This window comes from Macaca thibetana, chromosome 14, assembly GCF_024542745.1.
Source record: "Macaca thibetana thibetana isolate TM-01 chromosome 14, ASM2454274v1, whole genome shotgun sequence".
NCBI lineage: Eukaryota > Metazoa > Chordata > Mammalia > Primates > Cercopithecidae > Macaca > Macaca thibetana.
This window is the reverse complement of record NC_065591.1, coordinates 33,456,908-33,483,023: the sequence shown is the minus strand read 5'-3', so window position 1 is coordinate 33,483,023 and position 26,116 is coordinate 33,456,908. Positions and strand designations below refer to the sequence as shown.

Below are 26,116 nucleotides of genomic sequence, written 5' to 3'. Positions count from 1 at the left end.
GTAGTTTATAAACTGTGATTGTTCATCTTCTATGTGGTGCTTCATCTATTTTTTGAAGTCTTTAATTTAGAAAAAAGTCATTAGGGAATCAAAAATGTGTGCATTAATATAATCAATTTTAAATACAGATTAAATCCAGTTCTTATGTATGTGAACAGTTTTGCTAAAATTGCATGTGTTTTATATAATAAACCAACCTAAAGAGATACTTTATATCTGAATAAAAAAGAAAAAAATAACCACGGAAATATAAAGGCAATAAGTATATTTTTCTGACAAAGTAATAGTAACTAAAACTGGTCCTTATTGCAGTTCTAGTTGTATGTCTACCTGTTAACATGTTTGCCATGTAGTACCTTTATTAGTGTACGATAAATACATATGGTTTCAGGGTGTTGGAATATAGTATGAGTATTACTGAGTCCCTTGAATTGACATAAGTTTGGAAATGGTTTTAGCTAGTTTGGAAGCAAGAAACATGTTCCCATTTTTATTTTTTTCAGAGCTTTTCAGATGATGTTTTGACTCATGATTTTACAACATGATCAATGATCATTTTGTGTGAAATATTAATATTTAGTTACAGAGAAATAGTAAGGTATTTAAGATAGACTGTTGAAATATACAAGACAGTTAATAGATTTAGGATGCAAACATGTATGGATACTAGTATTACCTGAAAATAAATATATAATGAAAATAAATACATAATTGAAGATGCCTGTTATAATTTTTCATTTAGAAACAGAACTACTAAGTGTTTGTAATATACTCTGTAATTTGCAAATACTTGATTGGATAAATGTTTGATGTATTTTCTTAAACTGATTTTAGAGCAACTAATATCCCTTTAGCACATAAGCTATCATAATGAAAAACAGAAGAAAAACTGCCACTACTTGATATGTTTCTAAAGGAAAAACTCATTTTTTCATCGTTTATTAAATTGCAAAACTTGTCAGTATTGTACTTTAGAAATCATTTGATGTAAAAGATCATGCTTTCTTTTGCTTTGAGTATCTCAAGAAATTCTTATATGTGGCTTTAATATAAAAGGATTCTAAAGGAAGTGCAAAAATATGTATGTTTTATTTAACTTAGATCTATAAAGCTTAGAGAAAAAGCCTGCATAACAATTACAAAATCACTTCCCTCCCCTATTTCATTTTGGAGCATTAATTTTGCAAATGCCAAAAGGAACATTCCCATTGCATACCTGCAGACCCTGGATGAAATGACGGCAAACTTCTGGGTTTCTACTTGACCAGAGTGGCTCTTCTGGCTACAGTGAAAATGTGAGACAGGATTTAGCTGATTCAGTGTATGAAGTCGTTGGCTCTTCTCTATTTTGAGGATCTTTCAGATCTCCTTGTAAAAAAAAAAAAAAAAAAAAAAAAAAAAAAAAAAAAAAAAAATTAGCTCAAGGGTAAGTTAGGTGGTGGGAGGAAATCCCCCACATATAAAAGCAAATTAGTTTTTAAAGAATAGAAAATGATCTGTATGAGAAATTACTTCTGAATTACCAGATTTAAGTGGAAATTAAACTTAGCTCCTGTTAACATTTCTATAGAAACATGCATTTTGATTAAGCCAAACAACCAAAAAAAAGACCCTAAGAGCGACATAGTCATTTATCTATATACTCACAAATACTTTTCTTTTTTCTGATCATCGGTTTTTTTTTCTTGCGTTATTTGCATCATTTTCTTTAACTTTATTTCCCATTATTCATAGAGAAGCTCTCTACCTAAGGCTGAATTGAATTACTGCTTACTTCCCTCTGTGAAGTCACTTCAGCAAAGAGTTACTCTTTGGAGTTAGGTCCTCATCTCTAATCTGTATCCCTCAGCTGAAGCGCTTGGTCTTTGGCTGCCCCATCACCACCCTAAGGCACGTAGAAAGAGGGCTCTTGCTTTGCCCAGTCTGTTCACCGAGCTCCTTTTCAAATTGGTGAGGAGGGAGGTTTGTGGAAGGGGGAACTAGATGTATCAAACGACTCTGTGAAGCCAGTGTAATTTGTAAATTTGCCATAAACTTTTAAGTGAGAGTTGGAGTGGGGGTTTTGAGGTTAGCATGCTTTCAGAAATCAAAAGGAAAATGGGAGTTTTCATTTCAGAGGGTTCTGCTACTTAAGATTTTTTTTTCTAAATTTTACCAAAGCTATTAATTAGCAATTAATCAACATAATTAAAAGATATTAAAGTATTCATGACATTATTGTTATGTTACATACTTAAACTTGAATATATAAATAGGCAAAACACACACAACAGCATTTATCAAATAATACTACTTAGTATCACCTGTGTGTTCATTTAAATTTGAAGCAAGTGAAATATACACTACCTAGGAGAGTACACCTCTTATCTGTCCATGAAAAGCGACAAAAATCACTGCTGTAATTGATACTTTTCATTCATTATGAAAAGCTTTTATACACTCGGTAGAGAGAAAGACTCATTTCATTTTCCCAAACCAAAAAGATACTACCTAAATGCCTTTGTGTAAAAGCTAATACAACATGACAAAAATAATATCATAGTCCTCAATATACATTGAACTGGTGAAAGAAGTTAAGAACAATTTGACAAAGATAAAACATAAAATTAATTTTCATGTTATTTTCTTTGTATTCACATTCATACCAGGTAGACTTTGTCAAATACCTATAGTAAAGAAGAACTTGTTCATGCATGCAGAACAAAATAAAATAAGATTAAAAGCTCCAGGAAATCAGCCTGCTTCAAAAAACCATTAAAGTGTGCCTATCCCTCAAGCTTTACAAATGTGTTAATTGTCTTGTTTCAGTCATGTAAATATGTTTCAGCATAAAGTAACCAAGATTTCCTGTTATAGAAGCAGCCCTATCTGGGGGTGTGGGGGTAGGGAGGGACGAAAGAGGACTAAATAACACACTGTAATGAAACCTGCCTTTGGGCAGCACATGCTTGGGTTCTGAATGCCCAGAAATACTTCGCAGACACTCTAGGCTGCCTAGCAATGGGGATTTTCTAATTCTGGCTAGCTTGACAAAGTAAATACAACTATTGAACATAAGGCAGCTCCTAATAAAAAACAACAATTCCCCCTTGTAAACACCTACATTTGGCCCCATTAAAAATTCTTTCTTCATACCGAGGAACTAGCAGACCCTTAAATGTGGGGGTCTCAAAGTAACTAGAGAGTAGTTGGGAGATTTAATGCTGCCAGGATGTTTTACATTGCCATTTCCACCGAGCACTTCATACCCCATCTCAGGGCTTTGTAGAGTAATGTTCTACATACACTGTGGGGCATTATGCAAGCAAACACATTGGCTATTATGCTGTGAGGACTCATTTGTGTACAGCCAAAAGGAAATCAACACGTTCATGTATGTGTTAGACACAAATATATATGATTGCCACATTTCCAAGAGGAGTGTTCATCGAAAGCTGCCAAATTTGAAAATTATTAATATTTAGGGGACTGACATTAACATGGTAAATTAGCAATCTCGTGAATTGTCTGATTTCAAAATTCCCTGATTCCTGACTTTTCACATCTTAGAATTTATCTATTCCATAAGCTGTGTATCAGTCAGACCTCTGCCAATCCTTAAATTGGATAGTGGATCTGCTGCAGTTTTTAAAATCTCTAGGATTTAGGGATCAACCTCGAGTGTGCACACACATTTATCTGCTAACAGTTACTAAGTAGGAGCTTTCAGATTATAGTAAGAAGCAAACATTAGTTTGAATTCTAGTGGACAAACACAAAGATATTGTTACCTTTTGCCACTTCTAGAGTAGTTTCCATATGATATACTTTTAGAGAAAAATGAGGATAAAAAGGAATTCTCATATAATTGGTAGTTTGAATATATTTCCGAAATACTTTTTCAAACTTAACATTCAGATCTAAAAACATCATATGTTCCTAAAATATCTTAGTATTCTGAAGCCACCTGAGGGGTAGTACCCAAAATACTGCGCCTTCAATGTCTCCTCACTTATCTCAAGTAGGAGAGGGACTTCCTGGACAAGGCGGGCTTGAAGAACCTATTAAAATACTAGTCTCTCCAAAGAAAGACCCCAGTTCTCTTCCAGTTACGGCAATATCAGCAGCAGGCACTAGATCTCAAGCATCTCTCAACTTGGCCCTGCTAAAGCTTCATTCAAATTCTACACACTCTGGAGCTTATATGCTCCTGCCTGTATTGTGTGTTCCAGAGCCACACAAGCCTGGGGTTAAGCAGCAGTTGGAGACCAGCAAAAAGGTTGCCAGTGAGAAACCCAGCTACACAATGAAGGAAAGATGAGTAGAAGGGAGTCACTTGGGGGGATATCAAGTAACTGATTTAGGCAATGTTGCACAATCAGAGGATCACAGGAATAGTGACCATGTGTGACTTATCCATCCCATTCCTTTATCCCAGACATAATGCTGCTGGGGGAGAGGGGGCTGGTCAGGGAGAAGGCATCTTTCACAGTGTTTTTACTATCCAAGTACAGTTTAACACATCGAGCTGTGTTATTCAACTGTTACCTAAATGACTTCTTTTTTCAGTTCTGCTCATGTTGGAGCATTGATGGGAATAAGATTTACAAAAAAAAAAAATAGGAGAAACTAAAAGTAAAAGATACTGCTTTCAGTTTGCATAGAAAGTAAAACCAGGCCAAGCATAGTGGCTCACACCTGTAATCTCAACACTTTGGGAGGCCAAGGCAGGAGGATTACTTGAGCCCAGGAGTTTGAGACCAGCCTGGGCAACACAGTAAGACCCCCATCTCTACAAAAAATAAGTGTGTTAGCACATGCCTGTAGTCTCAGGACTCAGGAGGCTGAGGCAGGACAAAGTGAGAGACCCTGTCAAAAAAAAAAGAAGAAGAAAGGGAAGGGAGGGAGGGAAGGAGGGAGACCATTTTAAGCTTTCCAGGAATAATCTAGTTTGTTCTTTGTCAATGCATAAAATAAGGGAAGAGAATAACATAACTCCCACACATCTTAAATGTCTGAAACAAAGGAACATTGGCATTGAAAGATGGTGGTATATTTATTGCTATGTATCCAAAAGATTCCAAGTCACATTTTCAAAGAATTAAACTCAGCAAACCATCCCCACAAACAGTAGAAACTGCTAAAGTTTCTCTTTCATGGACATTCCACACAAGGCTCAACTCCTTGTGTGAAATCCTTGTGCCTACCTGGAATCTTCTATTGGGCCAGCACGATATTAAGAACCACCACTCCCCACAGAAGGAGGGTGAGGGTGAGGTGGGAGTCACTTAGTAGCTAGAATGTTTCTTCAGAATCAGAAGAAAGCAGGATCTAATAGCCAGTATATACCACCTTTGGGGAAATTCTGTCTCTTCTAGAAAGTGCATCTTTGCAGCAATTTTTTTTCTATTATTGCAAATGTCCATGCATGACTTTGTAAGGATATGGCCCTGGTATTCATAGAATACCACTTCACATCACTTCCTTGCTACCCCTTGCCCTTAAGAATTAAATCCAAGTCACTTACTACACTTTAGAAACTCTACAAGACCTGACGACTGCAAACCACACCAAACTTCTCATAGCCACACCCCTGCTCGTTGACTGTTCCAGAAAAGCTGACTTTTTCTCTGCCTTTCGAGGATGCCAAACTTATTCCCACCTCAGGGTTTTTCCATTTTATTCCTTTTGCCTGTGACTTCTTTCTCTGGGTCTTATGAATCCCTTCTCAAAATTTAGGTCTTAGCTCAAATACACTCTCCAGAAAGGCCTTCACCTACTGAAGTCATACTCCCAGCCAACGTCCTATCACCATGTTTTGTTTCCTTAAAAGCACCTCTCACCATCTGAATTATTTTTTCTTCTTTTTTTTTTTAGACCAAGTCTTGCTCTGTCACCCATGCTGGTATACAGTGGCAGGATCTCAGCTCACTGCAACCTCCACCTCCCAGGTTCAAGCGATTCTCCGATTCTCATGCCTCAGTCTCCTGAGTAGCGGAGATTACAGGCATGCACCATGATGCCCGGATAGTTTTTGCATTTTTGGTAGAGACGGTGTTTCACCATGTTGGCCAGTTTGGTCTCAAACTCCTGGCCTTAGGCCTGCCTCAACCTCCCAAAGTGCTGGAATTACAGGCGTGAGCCACCGCGCCCGGCCTAAATTATCTTCTTTTTTTTTTGTTTGCCCTCCTATGTGTTGTCAATCTCTCCTCGAGTCATCTAAGCATCTATGCATTGTCCCTCCTAATCTTCGGAGTTCCCTGAAAGCAGGTGTCTTGCCTGTCTTGTTCACACTATTTTGCCTCTAGTGCTTAGAGAAGTTCTGGCACACAGAGTATAAACTGAAGCCAGACTGCCCAAGTTCAAATTCCATTGGAATACTCTGAAGTTGCAACCTCACTTCTGCCCTTTTCCCATTGTTTCAGACATGAACACATGGTCCACAACTAACAGCAAGGGAGGTTTGAAAATGAAGTTTTTATTCAGAATTGTTTTATATTCAAGGGTTCTGCTACTAAAGTAAAATGGGAGAGTAGATATTGGGGAAAAAAAATTATCAATCTCTGCCATAGTTCACTTACTCATGCCCTCTCCAGGCATGAGTGAGGAATCCTACTGGCTAGAAACTGCAAAAATCATCTGCATGGGCAATCAAGGACGTTAGCCCAGTTTGTAGCACCCAGTTCTCTCTGGAAGAAACTCCTTTGTCCATCATCCTGCGTATCCCTCTAGGAAGTTTTTCCTTGTCCATTATCAGCCCTGGCTACAGAAAGTCACCATTGGAGAGTATGCCCTTTGGGGGCTCCACAGTTTTCATGGCCCAGTTATTGATAGGTCAGGTTTGGGGGCCTAGGATTACTGTAGAGCCTGAATAATTATAGGCATTTGACCAGGCTTGTGGTTTCTTTGGCAATACAGTTTCCTCAGGACTTAGAAGATTTGCAGTCTGTTTGCTTCCCTTTGGTTCCATATGCAAGTAATCACAGCCAAAGAGTTTGTCTTATATAGTTCTAGGATTCAGTTGCAAGAAACAGATACCACCTAGTTATTTTATGCAGAGGGAAAGTTTATAGAAGAAAATTGGGAACCAGTGAAATGATTGGAAGGGCTGAAGGATATTGCCATCAAACTGGCCACCAGGAAATCCACCGCCTGTACCATAGTCAGGCACAGGTACCAAGGTAAAGAATTGGGAGACCACCACTGGAGCTATTAATTGAAGGCACACACATGTGGGGCTGAACCTTTGGGGTTAGTAAATCCCACTGCCACCACTACAACTTCTTCTTGACCCCCATGAAGCAAGCAACTGGACACAGAAACAGTGGTTTGGCCTCAACTTCCACAACTGTCTCTCAACTCCCATGAAGCTGTTGACTAGTCAGTAGAATCCCAACACACAAAAATAAATGGTCTCCACAGCAATGCTTGCCAATTACAGTAAAGCAGCAGTGAGATAGCTCTTGTTTCTGTTCCACCGGTTTTTGTTTTTTTTTTTTTTAGACAGAGTCTCGCTCTGTCACCCAGGCTGGAGTGCAGTGACTGGATCTCAGCTCACTGCAAGCTCTGCTTCCCGGGTTTATGCCATTCTCCTGCCTCAGCCTCCCGAGTAGATGGGACTACAGGTGTCCGCCACCTCGCCCAGCTAGTTTTTTGTATTTTTTTAGTAGAGACGGGGTTTCATTGTGTTAGCCAGGATGGTCTTGATCTCCTGACCTCGTGATCTGCCCGTCTCGGCCTCGCAAAGTGCTGGGATTACAAGCTTGAGCCACCGCGCCCGGCCTCCACTTTTTTAATCTAGTGCAAATGCATCTAATTGGATAAACCTAATGCACACCTTCCTAACCCCTGATGTGTAGGAAGACATACCAGCAGACAAGATACTTCCTGATGGATGCTGAGCACCCATTCCGCTTGTTCATCATGACTTACATTGTAAGACTTCAGTCTTAGGCGGGGCATGGTGGCTCACACCTGTAATCCCAGCTGCTCAGGAGGCTGAGGCAAGAGGATTGCTGAGCCCAGGAATTCAAGGCCAGCCTGGGCAACATGGCAAAACCCTATCTTTACAAAAAGTGCAAAAATTAGCCAGACATGGTAGCTTGTGCCTGTAGTCCCAGCTACTCGGAGACTTTGAGAGGATAGCTTGAGCCGAGGAAGTTGAGGCTGCAGTGAGCCATGATTGTGCCACTGCACTCCAGCATGGGCAACAAAGTGAGACTCTGTCTCAAAATAAATTTTTTTTAAAGACTTACATTCTGACCTCTCTACCTTTATCTCACTCTTTCGTCTTACCAGTAGCTGCCATGAAGCCATCTAAAATAATAGACTTGAGTGGGAAGGCAATACCCTTAATCTTTTTTCTCTGAGGTGGCTCCCATTTTCTGACCAGCCACTTAATAAAGGTATTTAACGAAGGCTTAGGGGCACAGACGTCTGCAAAGGCTGTCTGCCTTGGAGTGCAGGTGTAGAAACAGTTGGGTATTTTCAACCCTGTGGGGCCCCAATTGCCAAATTGTTAGTCAGTTTAGCTTGTGGGCTGCAAGTAGTCCCTTCCATCTCTTCTTGCAGATTCTATAACTCTAGCCTGAGTTCATCTGTCTTTTTTAAATGAATTTGCTTAAAGTGGCAAGAAGCTACCAACACACCAATGTTCTGAATTTCTCCAATGTTCTACGTAGAGCCACTGATTAGGAGGAAGGAAATTTGCCCTGCAAGTTATCACAAGCATAACAAGGCTCACCAACTTTCTACTTTGCAATACTTGACCTCACTGCCCATCCAGCCACTAAGCCAGCACACATTAGGTAAGTGGTAGAACTTCAGTGCTTCTCTTGTCAGGTACCAAATTCTATATAAACAGAATATAGATTAGGCTGTTATTGCAGAGATCCAAAAACACAGTGGCTTAAGTAATGTAGAAATTCATGTATCTCTCACATAAAGCCCAGTTAGATGACCCAGTACTCCTCTGGTGGCCAGATGGTATCAAGAGAGCCTAGACCCATTCTATCTTTTTGCTATGCCCTCCTCAGCAAATAGCTTCCATGTTGTCCAGGATGGCTGTGTTAGCACCCACCCTGAAGTCCACATTTCAGCAAGTGGCAAGAGGGAAGTTAGATTCATCCCTAACATTCAAAGAGCCTAGAGCAAGAATGCAAATAAAGGACCACATAATTATTATATGCCTAAATACTTTAAGTTATTAAGTCAACAAACTATTAAATATGTTCTTTCTTCCTTCCTTCACACATATACCTCCCTGAAAGGCCAAGTTTAAACTTAGGATCAGGGTTCCACTCCAGAACACGGAAACACAAGGAGAATTGGCCTACAGCATACAGCATGCCTCCTTTCTCTTCCCACCACTGCCCCCTTACCACACACAAGGGCACATTTACACATGTTTGTGGATGCCCAGCTTGCACATCCAAACTCTGCCCCCCACAAATAGCCATCTCTTGGCTACTCCTTGGGCCCCATGTTATACACATAGGCAACACAGTCGACCGTTGGGGAATGAACCTGGGGGAGAGACATGTGCAGGCTTTGTAGTCATTTGGACAGGGAACTCTGAAGTTATGTTCTATAAAGAAGGGCAGGCTGGACATGGTAACTGATGCCTGTAATCCCAGCACTTTGGTAGGCCAAGGCAGGCAGATTGCTTGAGCCCAGGAGTTCGAGACCAGCCTCGACAACATAGTGTGACCCCATCTCAACAAAAAAGCTTAAAGGCCAGGCGTGGTGGTTCATGCCTGTAATCCCAGCACTCTGGGAGGCTGAGGCGGGCAGATCATGAGGTCAGGAGTTGGAGACCAGCCTGGCCAACATGGCAAAATCCCGTCTCTGCTAAAAATACAAAACTTAGCTGGGCATGGGAGCATGTGCCTGTAGTCCCAGCTACTCGGGAGGCTGAGGCAAGAGAATCGCTTGAACCTGGGAGGTGGAGGTTGCAGTGAGCTGAGACTGCACCATTGCACTCCAGCCTGGATGACAGAGTGAGACTCCATCTCAAAAAAATAAATAAATAAAAATTTTTTTAAAAATCAGCTGGACTTGGTGGCATGCATCTGCAGTCCCAGCTAGTTGGGAGGGAGAAGGCAGGTGGGTGGCTTTAGCCTGAGAGGGGAAGGCTGCAGTGAGCTGTGATTGTGCCAGTGTACATCAGCCTGGGCAAAAGAGTGAGACCCTATCTCACAAAAAAAAGGGGGTACGGAATCTAGAAGCACATCTCCTTTTGCCCTGTAATTCCTCACCCCATAGGATGGGGCATGACCAAAGGAGGTGTGGATCAGGACCTAGGGCAGGGGCTCTCTTGCCAAGATCTAATAGCAATTTTAAGGGAAAGGATAAGTAGATGTTGCCTCCCCTTTAAGGAACTCACCCTAAAGTTAACCATAGCACTTCTGCTCAAGATGAAGTGACTATAACTTAGTCATTCAGCCTCTCTATTGGCAAGGGAAGCTGGAAACTGTGACCTCTGTTCTGGGAGGCTGTGTGCCTCACTAATATTTAGAAATTCTTGTACTCTCTGAAAAGGAGAACAGATATTGGGAGTAAACTGGCAATCTTTGCCACAGACACATGCCTTTTCACAAATCACACTTTTGTTTAGACAGGTGAGTTCTTCTCAGTCTGCTTTCAGAGAGGTGAATTTGGAGGCAAGACAATACTGTCAGTTATAATTGACGGTCAAAATAATTGCACACCTGAGCATTTTTCACTGGACAGCCAATGTGCAGTGTTCCAGCGCTGAAATTTTGTCTAATTTTCAGGTCAATCAGGAAGAACCCAATGAATATTTTTCCACCTAAAGGATATAGTATGATTATGACATTCACTAAAATTCAATTAAGATTAATCATTTTAATCTTAAACCCTGGGCATGAATTGGGCCTTAAACAAAAACTTAAACCTAAAACCTAATCATGTGTAGCAGAATTTGCTCCAGAAATATTCAGCTGCTACCAAATGTACACTTGCCAATCCAAAAAGAGCAAATATTTGGTTCTGGCATTGTTTCCACTGGCCTATTCATATATGACAATAATGCAAAATTCAGCAGATGCATCCTCCACATTGCAAATTCTAACCAGATGTAGAATAATTACAATGTAATATTACATTATAATAATATAATTATATTTTATAATTATGGAGTAATACAAATAAAACAATATAAAATACAATGATTATATAATAGCATATAACATTGATTTTTTTTTTTTGCAAGTTGAAACAACACTCTGAAATCTTGTGAAGATACCATAGCAATACTATGATGGTGAACATAATCTGTCTCCTCCCCTCCATCCTCCTCCTTGTGACCCTGAAAGGAAATCTGTCTTTCCACAAAGGAAGGAGAAATTCTCTGTTTATCCATAGAGCAGGGGAGACTGTGAACACATTGCTTTTATTCCCACTCTCTGGACTAGTGGGGTCATGAGGTATGCATTTGTTGGTCAGACACCATGAATGGGACCCCCAGCAGTCAGCTATAGTTCACATACTGAGTGAATGCTTCTGGATGGAGATCATTTGGTTGTGGCCCTTCTGGAAATTGACATGCCACTAGTTGTCTCCGAATATCCGTTTACTCCTCCTTCTATAGTAATAGATTTGTTAAACATTTTTACACACTTTTAGACATTTCCCAGCCTCCCTTGCAGCTAGATGTGGCCATGTCTTTGTTCTGGGCATGAGTGGAAGTGATGTGTCCAACTTTCAGGTCTTGCCTTCTTGGCCCCTTTCTTCTCACAAACTAAGAGCTAGGAAGAGCATCAGCCTTGCAGCCAGAAGTGGAACCCCTTGTTGAGAATGACAGACCAGTCCTTCCCACTCTGAATTGCTTACTTCTGGACTGTAAAGTGGGAAAGAAATAAACTACCTTTTTTTTTTTTTTTTTTTTTAATTTATTTATTTTTTATTATTATACTTTAAGTTGTAGGGTACATGTGCGTAACGTGCAGGTTTGTTACATATGTATACTTGTGCCATGTTGCTGTGCTGCACCCATCAACTCGTCATTTACATCAGGTATAACTCCCAATGCAATCCCTCCCCCCTCCCCCCTCCCCATGATAGGCCCCGGTGTGTGATGTTCCCCTTCCTGAGTCCGAGTGATCTCATTGTTCAGTTCCCACCTATGAGTGAGAACATGCGGTGTTTGGTTTTCTGTTCTTGTGATAGTTTGCTAAGAATGATGGATTCCAGCTGCATCCAAGTCCCTACAAAGGACTCAAACTCATCCTTTTTTATGGCTGCATAGTATTCCATGGTGTATATGTGCCACATTTTCTTAATCCAATAAACTACCTTTTATAAGCCATTTTTAGAAGAGGGTAGGAGTAGGAGTGTCTCTGTATTATAACTACTTAGCCTGTACTCTTAATTCATTCCCTAGTACTTGGAGCAGTTCAGAATACAGACTGTGGCGGACATGAGTATATCATCCTGCAGTGAGAGCATCACAGCTGAAAGCCTGCAGTGGAATAGGATGGCGTGCCTTTTGAGCATTTGTTTCCTCCCCATTATATAAAGGGGGATATGCTTTTAAAACTCGAGTGGGAAAGCTTCATCTTCTGACATTTCCTTTATTAGTTACTTTGCCAGCAGTGAAGACATGTGCAAAATGCAGGTTTTAAAAATAAATAAAATAAAAATAAAATGGACCCCAAATTGCCTCCTTAATACAGCCATACACTGGCCCAGAAGCCAGGCATCTTACATGCCCCATTTTCACTCCTGCCTTACAAAGTATGAGGGAAATTATTTAGACTTTTAAAATCTCAGAAGCAGGGACTGCAATTGCACTTTCCTTTATATGTCTGTAAGGAGCCACAGTAGAGAGTAGTTATACTAAATACTCAGATTCCAGGCAGACTGAGACCTGGTGGCTAAGTCTGATATGCTGTTGCTATTGTTTATATATGTTCATTATATTTGTAGATTCGTTTCCTTGACCTAATAAACTCACTTGTTTTTATCTGGTACCATATGTATTTTTATGAACCATCTCAGATCCTTTTTTGGAGCAAGAAAAGTTATAAATAAATTAGTGTAGAACGTGATAGTTCACAAAACACTTACACATCTCATTTTATTCTGACAAGAGTCTTATGAGGGAAGAATCATTCCCCTATGATAGATGAGCACACTGAGGCTTAACCAGCTGAACTGACTCTGCTAAGGTCAAATGGAGAGTGAATGACAGAGGTAGGTATCTAACTGTCACTCTTTGCTTCTGAGTCCAGTGCCCACAAGTCCTGGCCACCTCTGTTAAGGGAGCAATGTAGAACCTGTGTATTCTAAGGTATTTATAAGTTGCTGGTTTTTGTTTTTGTTGTTTGTTTGTTTTTTAAGATAGTTACTAAGGTTTTCAGGGGTTTTTTTGTAGAGACGAGGTCTCACTGTCTTTTATTGCCCAGGCTGGTCTTGAACTCCCAGGCTCCCACTTCGGCCTCCCAGAATGTGGGGATTACGGGTGTCAACTACCCTGTGCCTGGCAAGTTTTCATTTAAATTGGCAATGTTTTAAAGAAAAATGAAAAAATCTATTAGGAATATTCTGAGATATTAATGCTTATTTCTGTGATCCTGAGTAATACAAATTGTGACTTTTCAGGAAACGTCGGGAATGTTTAAAAGGTTTAAAATAAATCTTTAGTCATCTGCTAAGGGTTAAAGTGTACTACATCAATTGTTTTCAGAAAACAAACAGTGCCTAATGGTTTGGTCTTGGCAAAATGTGAAAAATATAAACCGATTAAACTTATTTTAATGAGTATTTACCTGCAATTTGTCTCAAATCCAGGTGTAATCTAGATTCATTATCTTGCCCCTTCTGTCTGGGAACTGTGAGTGCTGAGCACAGGCCTGGCAGGCTGGGAAAAAAGGAATTAGAAAGGAAACTGTTGAGCCAGGAATTCCAATCCTATGTGTCTATAGGATCAGTTTAGCCTCTGACTCAGAAGGAACAAAATATAGACAGTGGCTAAGCCCAGAGACAGAGAGGCAAGTAGAGGGGAAAGAGTCTCAGAGTCCAGCTCTCCTCGGTACCTCTTGGAGCCTCAGAGCAAATCACTTCTGCTGCTACTGCCTTATTATGACCCTGGGCTTCCCATGGGCCTAAGGGTGTCTTTTGGCAGGAGTCTCCATAATCGGCCAGAGTGTTTTGCTAGCCTCACTGTTTCCCTCCTTGCAGCATTGATCCAGTGGGATTACAGCAAATCACCCCGGCCTGTGCAGGAACCATGGAAGTTGTCACACCTTTCCCAGATCCGTTTGCCTACACAGAAATCATTGTTTTAGACAAGGCATTAATGGAAAAAGTGGGCAGGCAGGCAGCCAGCCAGCCAGCTATCCATCTCCTGCATCACACAGTCTCTTCCTCCCAGAATCTGAGAAAAGAAAATCAAGTGGAAAAATTTCAGCTCAAGAAGTAAGATATGGTTTTGGTTTTGGCCCTTGCTTCAGAACCCCAGGTATAAAATGAGAAATATGAATACCTTGATTTGGTTTTCAAGCTTGAGAATAATACGATTTTTTTGTAGTCTGATTTTTATTTAAACCATTACTCAGTGAAACCTCAATGTCTAAAAGTTTATATACTCCATAGCCCTGCAGTTTTAAGTCTAAAGGAGGTCACCATGCTATGCAGAGTATCTTGCAGCATATTTTTCAGAAGACAGATCTGGGATACAGCAGCATCTGAACATTTACATGTCAAGTGTGTAAATGCTTTGGAAGCCTCAAAGGAAAAATCCCTGACACACCTGGCAAGCCTGGAACCTGATCTCTCGTTCTTCCTCGCTGTTTCACATCGCGCTGACATGGCGCACAGGGGGAGGCTCAGAAAGAAAGAAAACAAAACCCACTGCTTGAGAAGTTAGATTGCGTAGTAAGCTCATTCAAGTAATAATCAACAAAAGCAGGCAAAATCACACATAGATTCACATATTTCCAAGAGCCATTCTTGGGCTTTTTCAAATGGCATGAATATACAACTAGCTTTACAATGTAGCATTTGGTTAAAAGCAGTTAATCATATTACCCCTAAATTTTTATGCTCAGAAGTCTCACACGAATGATATTTGACTTTACTTCAAAGCCATTCAACCTGAAAGATTTCCAAGCATGTCACATGTCACATTTAGCTACTTTTGCTCTGAAGGGCTTTCAGCCAACTGGCTCACATTCATTGCCTAGAAAAGCAGAGGCAGAAAAATGCTTAGCCAGTCCACAAGCAAATAGGTCGGCTCCTGAAATAAATTGTATTATGCTTGTTCTAAACAAACCACGCAAGTTTTCTCATTTAGATTATCAGAGTAGTAGGACCCGTTAACTAAATGCATCATGTAATCGTAAAGATATATTGGTTCTCCTGTTAAGCAAATCTCCATTCTTCATGTCAGAATCCAGTTTATTACTTCAGACCCAGCTCAGATGCCAACCCCATAAAGCTTTTTCATGTTTTCCTTCCCCAACTGTGACTTCTGGTTTGTCTCTGCCTTTTTTGTATACATAACTTGGAGTGTTCAGTGTGAGGGTTACCTGTGTGTTTGCCTTATTCATGTTACTGGATTGTAAGGAAATGAGTGTGGAAGGTACTTTATTGACCTAACCTTTCAGAATGCCTTACTTCAAGTGGATTCTAAATGTTTGTTGACTCCAGTTGATTTACCAAACAGCCTAATCACTAACATAATTTGTCAGGTCCCAACCAAAAGTATATACATACACATTTCTTTATGGTAATTTTCTTTTTCAGATAACCTTCAGATTATGCATGTATCCTGGTCATTTTTCTTTTGCTCATTAGCAATAACTACAACATCTTAAACATTAAAACTAAGACATGTAATTAAAGGTCTCTTTCCCTCCTGCTTCCTCACATGGACACTGATAGAATTAACCCTACACAGACATTTGTAACCCCAAAATTTAGAACCACACTTGCCTTTTGGATTCTTGGGCCTTTTATGTTTTGTTTTGTTTTTTTCTGAGACAGAGTCTTGCTCTGTCGCCAGACTGGAGTGCTGTGGTGCGATCTTGGTTCACTTGATCCTCCAACTCCCTGGTTCAAGCGATTTTCCTGCCTCAGCCTCCCTGGTAGCTGGGATTACAGGCACGTACCACCACACCCAGGTAATATTTGTATTTTTAGTAGAGACAGGATTTCACCATGTTGGCCAGGATGGTCTCCATCTCCTGACCTCATGATCTGCCTGCCTCGGCTTCCCCAAAGTTCTGGGATTACCAGATGTGAGCCACTGTGCCTGGCTGATTCCTGAGCCTCTCATGCCTTTGTTTCTGCCTGAAATCTTTCCTGGAACAAACTAGAGCATAAAGAAATGAAAGAATTGCTTGAAACAAAGAAACAAATATGTCTTTATTTGTGCTTTTTTGTCATTCAAGAAATAGACATTTAGTTACTTAATAAGTGACAGGCTGGGTCCCATGGATACTAAGGAATAGTTCTGTATGGATATTATTGTATGACTGTTGCAGCTTTTCTTGACCCCCTTGACCTTTCTGACATGTTTGTTGATCATGCATTTGTATAATAGTATCTTTTATCCTAGATATATTTGTATTAAAAATAAGTACAGGCAGGTTGAAATCAAGGAAGAATATTTTTTCATAAATTATTTTTAGTTTTAAAATATTTTGATCATATGCACACAGCTTGTGTTTACATGACAATAAAAAGCCTTTGTTCAAGAAGGAAACTAACTGGAGCATATGCTTGTGGACCACAATATTTTGACCAAAAAAATATGGTTCTCCCCTTTTTCATCTGTTCCCCCCTACCCCCCATATTGAAGGGAGTTTTCCAAATGAAGGGTTTCAGCTAGGTTGTCTCCAGGTCAGTTCTCCTCTAGAAGGCTCTGTGTAGTCATCAGTGGGGAGCCCTATGCTGCCTTATCTTTAGCTTCCCACACACTTTGTGTCTCACACAACAGGTATGTTCCTTTAAGTTTGGATTTTTATGAAATAAATTTTGCAAGCTGGGAGCACTGAGAGTTAAATGAATTTGATATTCTTTTGAAAACAGGAAAGTGTTCTTTTGAAATATGGATGTTTCTCCATAATTACAGTAACTTCTGTTGTGGTCAGTTGCTGTAGTAAGTTTAAATCAGCCTGTATCTGCAGAAAAACAGTTGGGATGGGCGGGGGTTGGGAGGGTGTTCAAAGCAACGCTGTACTTTTGAAAACATGACCCAGCATTATGCTTAGAAACAAACTTACCAAGACCCGTAATAGATGCTACGGCTGACTTACCTGAACATATAAAAAAATTGGCCCTTTGGTTGGTATCATTTTTTTATGTTGTCAATATTTCTGTGAAAATTTTAAGTTCCTAGAGAAAGTATAACCTTGAAAAAGAATCGTCAGGTCAGCTAATAGACAAAGACAAACAAGTATTCATGGGAATCTATAATTGCTGAAAAGCTACATTTGACCTTAAAAATTGCATGTTGGAGCCCCGGCAAAACAAAACAAAGCCAAAAAGAAAAAAGACACCTGCCGTTATTTATGCGGTATTTCCAACGATGCTGTTATTTATGTGTTTACATGTGTTCACTTCTACCTCATGAGAAAAGATCTTAATACATTTTGGTTTGGACACTGAAAATGTTCCACTAAGGTTCCTGTACAGTTTCTGTAATGGCTGTAATTTGTAAAATCCAGTAGGAACAGGAGGTGATTATACTGGAATTCAGTCTGAAGAATTGTTTTAGCAGGAATTTTATATGCAAGACTAAATGCTAATCAACAGAGCATAATATTGTATTCTGGAGTATGCTAGCCAAAGCAAAATTAATTTTTTTCTTCTCTTTTTCTTCTCCTGAAATCTTCTGCTATAGCGACTGCATTTGCCTCCAGACTTGTCAGACACAGTGAGCCGCTCAAGCAAACAGGATCTGGCAGAATCCACCAAGCGGCTGGGCCCAGGCTGTGGCATGATGGCCGGAGGCAAGAAGCACCTGGACTTCTAGGGATTCCTCTTTAGCCGTTGCATGCAGAATTCTATGACACTCTAATTATGATTGCTAATAGCTTATGTAAATATTTTTCTTAACAATTTGACCCTCCACTCCTTGAAAAACACAGGATTGTAAAATGGAGCCACCATTTCTCATTTTTTAACTTTTTACAGAAGTAACACAGCAGAAATACTTTTCAATTTTTCCTTCATGCTATAGAGAAAATAATTTTATTTTTAAATAAACACCAAAAAATGTCAAAAATCTCAAGATGCCTGACAGTGGTCATTCGTGTCCATGTACTAAGGCATTTAGTGTCATGGTAATGTGCATGTCACAGCAGGTAGCATACAAAACATGATGAAATTCAAGATTGTATATGAAAACATATTTTCTCTTTATTTCAGAAACAGTCACTTGCCACCAAAAATGCTAAGTTTTTTTAATGAAAATATGTTTGCTAATATATAAAATAAATTTGCATTTATGTATCTGGTTATTAAATTGATAAAGACAAAATAATATTTGGGGATTTAGACTCCATTAAAGATAATTAGTCTACCATAGTAGTTATTAAATATAAAGAACTTGAATGATAGGAAACATAGAAAAAAGAAGTGGATGGTCTTTAGTTTAGTAATCCTAAACAATTGAAGTCAGTACTATGAAATTATGTCAACAGGCATCATTCAGGATTGAAATTCAAACTGACAGCTACATTAATGCTAGGATACCAGGAGAAAAACATACTGAAGCTTGTTGAGAGATTTTACAGAACATAGGTCTGAGACAGAGTGAAAAAATGAAACTAACTCACATTTTCATTGCATCACATAAACCTTTTGTTAATTATGAACATCGGTTGAGTGTGTAAATTTCTAACCATATAAATACGTCTTTGGGGGCGTATAGCATATTGAACCAGTTTTCATATAAAACACTAGGTGTTTTAATTATAATTCCATATTCTCAAAGCTTTTGACAGATAATAGATAAAAAATGAAAGTTAAAAAGTAACTTGCATATTTAAGAGTCTTGATTTTTTTAAAAGGTGTTTAACATCCATTGGGAGAAACTGAATTTCCAAAATACATTTTCAAATGTATTCGAATATTTTGAAGCAGTTATAACTAGCATTTTTAAGCAGCTTGCTTTTAATATACCACAAATTATACTTTATTTGTTCTTGACAACATTGTAGAAAACAAAGACTAGGTTTTTAAAACTGTCTAACCAATATGATGAATGTCAGTCACTTAAAAAAACCCACTGTAGCATAAACACATACTGTATACAGCTTTTATTCAGAATTAGAATAATTGAATCAATGACAGTGATTTGCCAGGATGTCAAATCTCTCCATCATATCCTGTCACTACCAGTTTATTTTTTGTGATCAAAATCAAAAAGACAACTATTTTGTCACCCGCTATTTCATTAGTACTAAAAATCAGGTTTCTTATTCTGTTTTTTTAGAATGTCTGGTTTATTTTTTTCATTTCTTTTAATTCTAAAGACACAAATTCTTCCCCATTTTCTTTTCAAAATAAAGTTTCAGAATTGATCTGTCAGTTAAAATTAAAGGGCTTTTATATTAAGCAAAGGTGCTTTTAAATTTTAAAGCAACTTCAGAAAATTGATTTAGTCCATAGATAATAATGTTGTGCGGATACTCCACAAAAGCTCTGCTATGTCCTTTGAAAGCATTATGAACATTCTGAATAAATTCAAATGAGTATTTTAGTCAGGTTATTATTTTAATAACTCTAACCTTTTTCTTACCATGTTGATTCATTTTATACAAACACACAATGGAACAATTACATAGCATATGACTCTCTGAAAAAGAGATGTGAGGTCATCAGATATGCAAATTGCTTGTCAAAATACTTAATAGGTCATTGATTTACTTCCCTGGCTACCATGTCTATAAAATTAACAGCCAATTACTAGTTAATATATGCTTTGCAAATAGATAAATACTATAAAAATTGAATATACATATTTGAACCCTTATTTTCAATATAAAAGAAACTTTTCAAACTCAGTAAAAGTGCATTTTGAATAATAAGAGTACCTGGGCTTCCAAAAGTCATATCCAAGTGCTTTGTTTTTCTGGGCAGGCTTTGTAAAAATAAGCTACTGAAGAGGGGTATATATTTTTGTCTTCCTCTGATAAAAACCCACTCTGAAAATGTGTTTTCCTTTCTTCTGGAAGCATTATTTGTTACTCATTATGTTTAATAACAATAGCATATTGTTACTCATTATGTTAATAACTTACTACATAAATATATCGCTCTTCAATAGTGCTACTGTAGGTATAGACACCATTTTGATACATTATGAAATATATACTCCATTAACAGGTTTTTTAAAATTATCAGCTTGACTCAAAGATATAAATACTTAAGAACAATGCCAAACATAGTATCTGAAATGATATCTTTTCAGTGTTTCTAGTATATGAATTTCAAAACACTATATGGTATTCATTTCTTACACTAGATTTGCCTTTCTTTAACATGAGGTAAGTATTTTGACTACTGCAGTTTGCTCAGGCGCTAGGGTTCTAAGACTTTTTGAATTTCCTTCTAGTAGCCACCAGACAATATCTACTTTTCTCTTCCGTTTATTCCTTATGTCCATCTCCAGGATCTTTAAATACTAACAGTAGACAAAATAAAACTACTTTAGAAGGAAGCGACATTCTGCAATCAATTCCCTGTCCATCTTTTAATTTTAACAAATCAGACACACATGGGCATACAAAAGGAGAGTGGGGTGACCCCCCTATTCATTTGTTTAAGCCCATTATTAATGTCATTTCTAAGACAGTGTGTTACTGCTTTCCAAAGATAGTCACCATCAACATTATTGAAATAAGCAGTACTAACCCTAAGTACTTAAACTTTGAACTTTAAAACTGAGCAGTTGAGTCATTTAGTACCAAGCCAAAACACAGAAAAACAAAAAAGCAGATGAGGTTTATTCTTGAGAAATGAAAAAGAGAAGAATATATATTTGGCCTTGGTGAGCCAAACATACAGAGAAGAAAAGGCTTTTTTTAATCTTACTAATATGAGAGGCCTAGAGTAAAAAGAAATAAGCAAAGGAATATAGACACAATCCTAAGATGACAAACATTCACAGAACAAAGCTGAATCTTAAAATAATACTGTGTAAGTGAATCTTAGGAAACCTAGTGACAATAGAAAGAAGGAAGAAATGTCAGTGAGCTGTATCAAGAAACCAGTTGTTTACCATTTAAGGGTTAGGAGGCATAGCTTTGGGGGGGAAATATTCTGGAAATTCATTGCAGTAAAATGCATTTTTTTACTTAGAGCAGTTTGAATGTTTATTACTTAAAACATTCAGCTCTTATTCTGTTCACTTGGTTTTCCCAAGTCCGTCAAGTTTGGAGAAAAATTTTAGGCTTTTAGTCCTGTGAGTCTACTGAGATCTTCACAAATAATCTCCATCCTGGAAGATGGCATCAAAACATCCCTGCAGATACCCCATTGATAAATATATAAATATATGTATCATTAAATAAATAATAAAAATAAATTATTTCAACCATGAGTAAAAGTTGCCAACTCCCAGGCACTGCTACCACACAGTGCCTGGCATGCTGTCCCCGAGAGAGTGCCTGGAGCTCTGTTTGGAGGGACAATTCATGTCCCTAGGGTGTGGGCAGAAGGCAAGGCAGCCGTTCCCATCCTGCTGGATCAGAGGGCTTCTGCAGCTGAGCAGCCGCTTCTTCAGACTCATACCAGACTGTGCCACTTTGCCCTGGCAATCCTGACCCTCAGAACACACATATACGTGCCCAAGTGCGTACATACCCTCCGCTCCCACGTCACTCCTTTTCTCCCATTCCCACCTCTTGCACCTGGCGTGCCACACCCAGGTCTCCAAAGTTTCTGCTCTCTACACAACAGAACCGTGGGCCAGAACTGGCTGCCTGACCCTGGTGGAAGTTACAGCCAGTGAGAAGGAAGAAGTAAGCCAGCCAGCAGCTGTGGCATGCACTCCCACATAGCCCTTCTCTGACAGTTCCCTCAGCACACGGCCCTCGGGGAATGTAGGCTGCAAAATGTCAGGAGGTAGAAATGTCTGCACGGGCAATTGTACCAACAGTGCATACGTGTGCGCACTCCCCTGCAGAAATGTGCCGCTGTGCAGTGCAGGCTGACACTGAACAAAACTACATGCACACATTCAAAAACTGCAGTCAACTTAGGAAGGTGTCTCCAAATGTGCAGCGACTCTGGTGGCATAAAATTAGTAGTATGTTTCATGCCAGAGCGATAAATCTCAATTATCTGTTCACAAGTAATTCCTTAACTAAAAAACAGTAGATACTGAACTAGAAGGTCATGTTTAAATCCTTCCATTAATTTCTATATTTCTGATCATTTGCTTTTGGGGGTTTTTTTAAAGCAGAGTAGAATTCAGTGGAAGTGTGTCTTTGTCCCCAGAGGTTTCCGCATGTGCAAGCATTTTAATCTAGACTGCCAGAACCCCCAGGCTTTTTACTGAAGTTTGCAGGGGAAGACTTATCTGTATTGACTTATATGTTGCACAGAACAAATAAAAGTCTCAGACAGGCCTTTTTTACCCAACAAAGGCTTATTTTTTTCCATCCTTTGCTTGGGCTCAAGCACTCCTGCCCTGCGTGCCTCCACTTTAAACATGATCAGATCTGTGCTTCATTGCAAATAACAACTGACCAACAATGGGCCCTGCTTCATAGATTTGGGAATGTTTGGCTTAAGCTGCCAATGACTGAAGGCCTTTAATTCCCACCGGCCAGTCACAGTCTGCTTTGTTGTTGTCTGTTGATGTGTCTGTGCTCATTATTCCTTGACATGCAACATCCCCCCTCCACCCTCCAACCATCCACAACCGCACAGAAAGCAAGATTCAAATGGGAACAGCTGTAGTGGTTCAATGGGAAATGATGCCTCTTGTGCAAAGGGGAGGGAGACAGAAAAGGGAGAGGGCCTATTTGAAAAAGGCAACAGCTTTCAGAAAGTCTCCTTTAAGAAATCTACTTTTGAATATACTTCAGTGAAATCATTGTTGAAACAGGCTGACAATGGAAATCTGCCCAGATTGAAAATGCCAGTCCTAATTCAAAAAACAATTCCTAGCTAATAGCTTGTTGCATTTTTATATTATTTCTAGACTTTGAGCTTTTGAATTAAATGGCTAACTGGGAAATGTTACCATTTCGTATATATGTTGTGGATATAAATGGGCACAGATCTACACCCAGCTATAAGTGGGATTTTTTCTAACACGTTTTTGATTTATGATATCTATAAGAATTATTTTTTAAAGATCATCAGGATGTAAAACAGAGTGTGTATGAAAGTAACCATTGGTTTAGAATGTTGATCTAACATGGAAATAAAATTTGTAACACCACACTATAAGGTTAAAAAGAAAATTGTATAATAAAGGAAATACAAAGGCTTTGGCATGGTTTTTTACAATCAACAATGGTTAATTTTGATATGTAGTTGTGAACAACTTCAAAACACTTAAGTTTAAAACTCTTGCAAGCACTTTTAATTGATTAGGAATGAATTCTAGATGCACAAAATGATTGGACCGTGAACAGTAATACAACTATATCTAAGAACAATTAACTTTTGCTGGCCAAAAAAGAAACGTATGATTGCATGAAAATGTGTATAAAACATCTATAGAGTATTCTTGTCAAATATAAATGAAATTAACTTTATTATAGAAATCATTCTGAGGATTTCTAGGGAAGACAAATACTTACATTTTGACAAAAAACAAATTGGATTATATCGAAGACACACTCTACCTTTTAGCTATCAACTTTTTTTCTTCCTTGAATTTATATCTTACCCTTTTTTGCACATAAACTTCATCTGTTAACAACCTTTGGAAAACCAACAGATATTTCTGACATAAATCTAGTGCATGTTGTTCCAGGTTTAATTATATGCAAAGGAATGATACAAACTTGGAACATCAGTCCATAAACTATGAACAGATGGGTAGAAGTATTCGATATATCTTGATAAAACTCTTAAATTCATGGCAAAGCTTGTTGATCATGGTTTTCTTTTTTTAAAAAAAACAACTTCATGACCAACACAGATCAAACATCCATCCAGTCTACATTGTTCTTTTTTTTCATTATAACATACAAATGCCCATTTACAAATAATACACCAAAATGAATAAAAGTTTGGATACCAAAATGAAGATTTGTTCCAACTGATATCGTGCCTTCTGTATACAAAGGTCCTTGTTTCAAGTCCATTCCTTCCCCAATGGTACAATACAGGACACAGTTGTAGAACTGAAGCGCCTCTAACAGCCATTTTTCTTTCTTTTCTGAAAGCTCAATTGTTGTGTCCCCATAGTCACTGACTGAATTAACACAATATTTCCTTTCCTTTTTTTTTTTTTTTTTTTTTTTTTTTTTTTTTTTTTTTTTACTGTAATCTTGGCCAGTATTGAGACATATCAGGTTCACTTCCGGGAACTTGAACTGGAACTGACACACCAGGGGAAATGAGTCCTAGAAGTGGATGAAAGAAATAGCCATGTAGATATTCCCTTTGAGAAACAGACATGGAATACAAATTTATGGGTTTACAAAAAAAACTAATACTTTCTAACATTTTTTACTGTATTAAAAAATGCTTCCATTGTTACAAATAAAAGTAGCACCTTCAGAAACTAGACAACATGTTTATATATACCTGTTGGATCCCAAGTACCTGCCTGCCAATCCGTAAGAAAAGAAAAAAATCCTCCGTTTGTTTGCATGGTTGGAACTTTTACAATAAATCTATCTCTGGAAAACCAATGTGTCACTTTTTATTTGCAGCGAAAGGTCTAGGGGAGATACGAGGGCAAGAAGCATTTCAACAAGCACGCACCTACAGCTCAGTGGGCCCCCTACTGAGCATGGTCTAATAATCTGTCCTCAGAAAACTTGCAGTCTCAGGCCTTGTCTTCATACACAACTTTGGTGACCAAATTCAGGAAAAACAATTTCAGTTTTTGTATATGGTGTAAAGTTACTAATTAGCTTAACTGAATTTCCTTTTTCAATCCCCATCCCCCAGGGACACGGACAGCAAAGAGTTAAACACAACCTCCCACAGGACCAGGAGATTCTGTTTGGGTAGACTTCTAGTGACGAGAGATCACCTAGTAAAAGAAACTGTACAGGCCACCTCTGTACAGCCCGCAGAAAGCAGTGGCTCACCTGTTGAAGTGGTGCCCGAGGTGCCCATTGGCTGACTGTTCATGTGTGTCTGCATATGTGGGGGGGTGTAGGTATCATAACTCCGCCCATTCACCGAAGGGCTGGTGGGCAGCATGCAGGAGTATGAGGAGGTCTGGCTGGGGACTGGGGGCTGTGAGGAGAGAGGCAAACCTGTGGTTACTGAGGAACACATCACACAGCCACAGCCCCAGGCTCCCTCCTCCCGAGGAACTCTGGCAACAAGTCTGATCATTAAAGATGCCTTCACATGAAGTACTGGAATTCCATATGATAAATCTAAGATTGGGCCTCGAGCTAGTCCTTCCACTGGCCACAGCTAGAAGAAAGTTGCCTATGTATCAAGCTTCTAAAGCACAGCAGGTTCTGACAACTGTCCAGCTCCATGGTTGCCACTATCCATAAATTAATGGGATTTTTGTCTCTAACCTCTGCTGGCATCTTTGAAGAACCTATTGCATGAGGACCTTCATCAAAACACATCCCCCCTCTCCCTGTAAATCTGGATTTATTTGGGAACGCTGTGACCCCCAAAGCCCACATCTCAAGCTTTGGGACAGAGAGCAGTGGGAGGAGCTCTCAGTAAAGTATGGTTCAGGGACCTTGGGAACTTTTCACAGCCAGACTCATGGGATTAAAGATTATTGGAAGAAGCAGATCTGTAATGACCCCAAGTTAAAGTGATCAGAAGTGTTAGAAAATATATCCCACCCCCATCCTGAGAATTAACCACGATTTCCTAATAGACCCAAACCCCAGATCGAGTTAGTAAATGTAACCCACCTCCATCCTGAGAATTAACCATGACTTCCTAACAGACTCAAAAGCCCAGACTGACTTATAACCAGAAAACTGTTGCTGCC

General features: G+C 39.0%; 2 protein-coding genes across 18 annotated transcripts in view; one reads left to right on the top strand and one right to left on the bottom strand.

Moving 5' to 3' along the window:
* The window catches only part of ELP4 (elongator acetyltransferase complex subunit 4), a 253,060-nt gene extending 234,822 nt beyond the window's left edge, over window positions 1–18,238 (top strand). For both annotated transcript variants that reach the window (XM_050759052.1, XM_050759053.1), the window contains exon 10: window positions 17,849–18,238. In XM_050759052.1, the coding sequence (XP_050615009.1) occupies window positions 17,849–17,980 (132 nt within the window). In that variant the 3' untranslated portion in view covers window positions 17,981–18,238. The remainder of the gene's footprint in view (window positions 1–17,848) is intronic.
* A 5,171-nt stretch (window positions 18,239–23,409) lies between these two features.
* The window catches only part of PAX6 (paired box 6), a 29,417-nt gene continuing 26,710 nt past the window's right edge, over window positions 23,410–26,116 (bottom strand). For all 16 annotated transcript variants that reach the window (XM_050759038.1, XM_050759045.1, XM_050759036.1 and 13 more), the window contains 2 exons: window positions 25,236–25,386; window positions 23,410–24,539 (listed from right to left, as the gene is read on the bottom strand). In XM_050759038.1, the coding sequence (XP_050614995.1) occupies window positions 24,454–24,539; window positions 25,236–25,386 (237 nt within the window). In that variant the 3' untranslated portion in view covers window positions 23,410–24,453. The remainder of the gene's footprint in view (window positions 24,540–25,235; window positions 25,387–26,116) is intronic.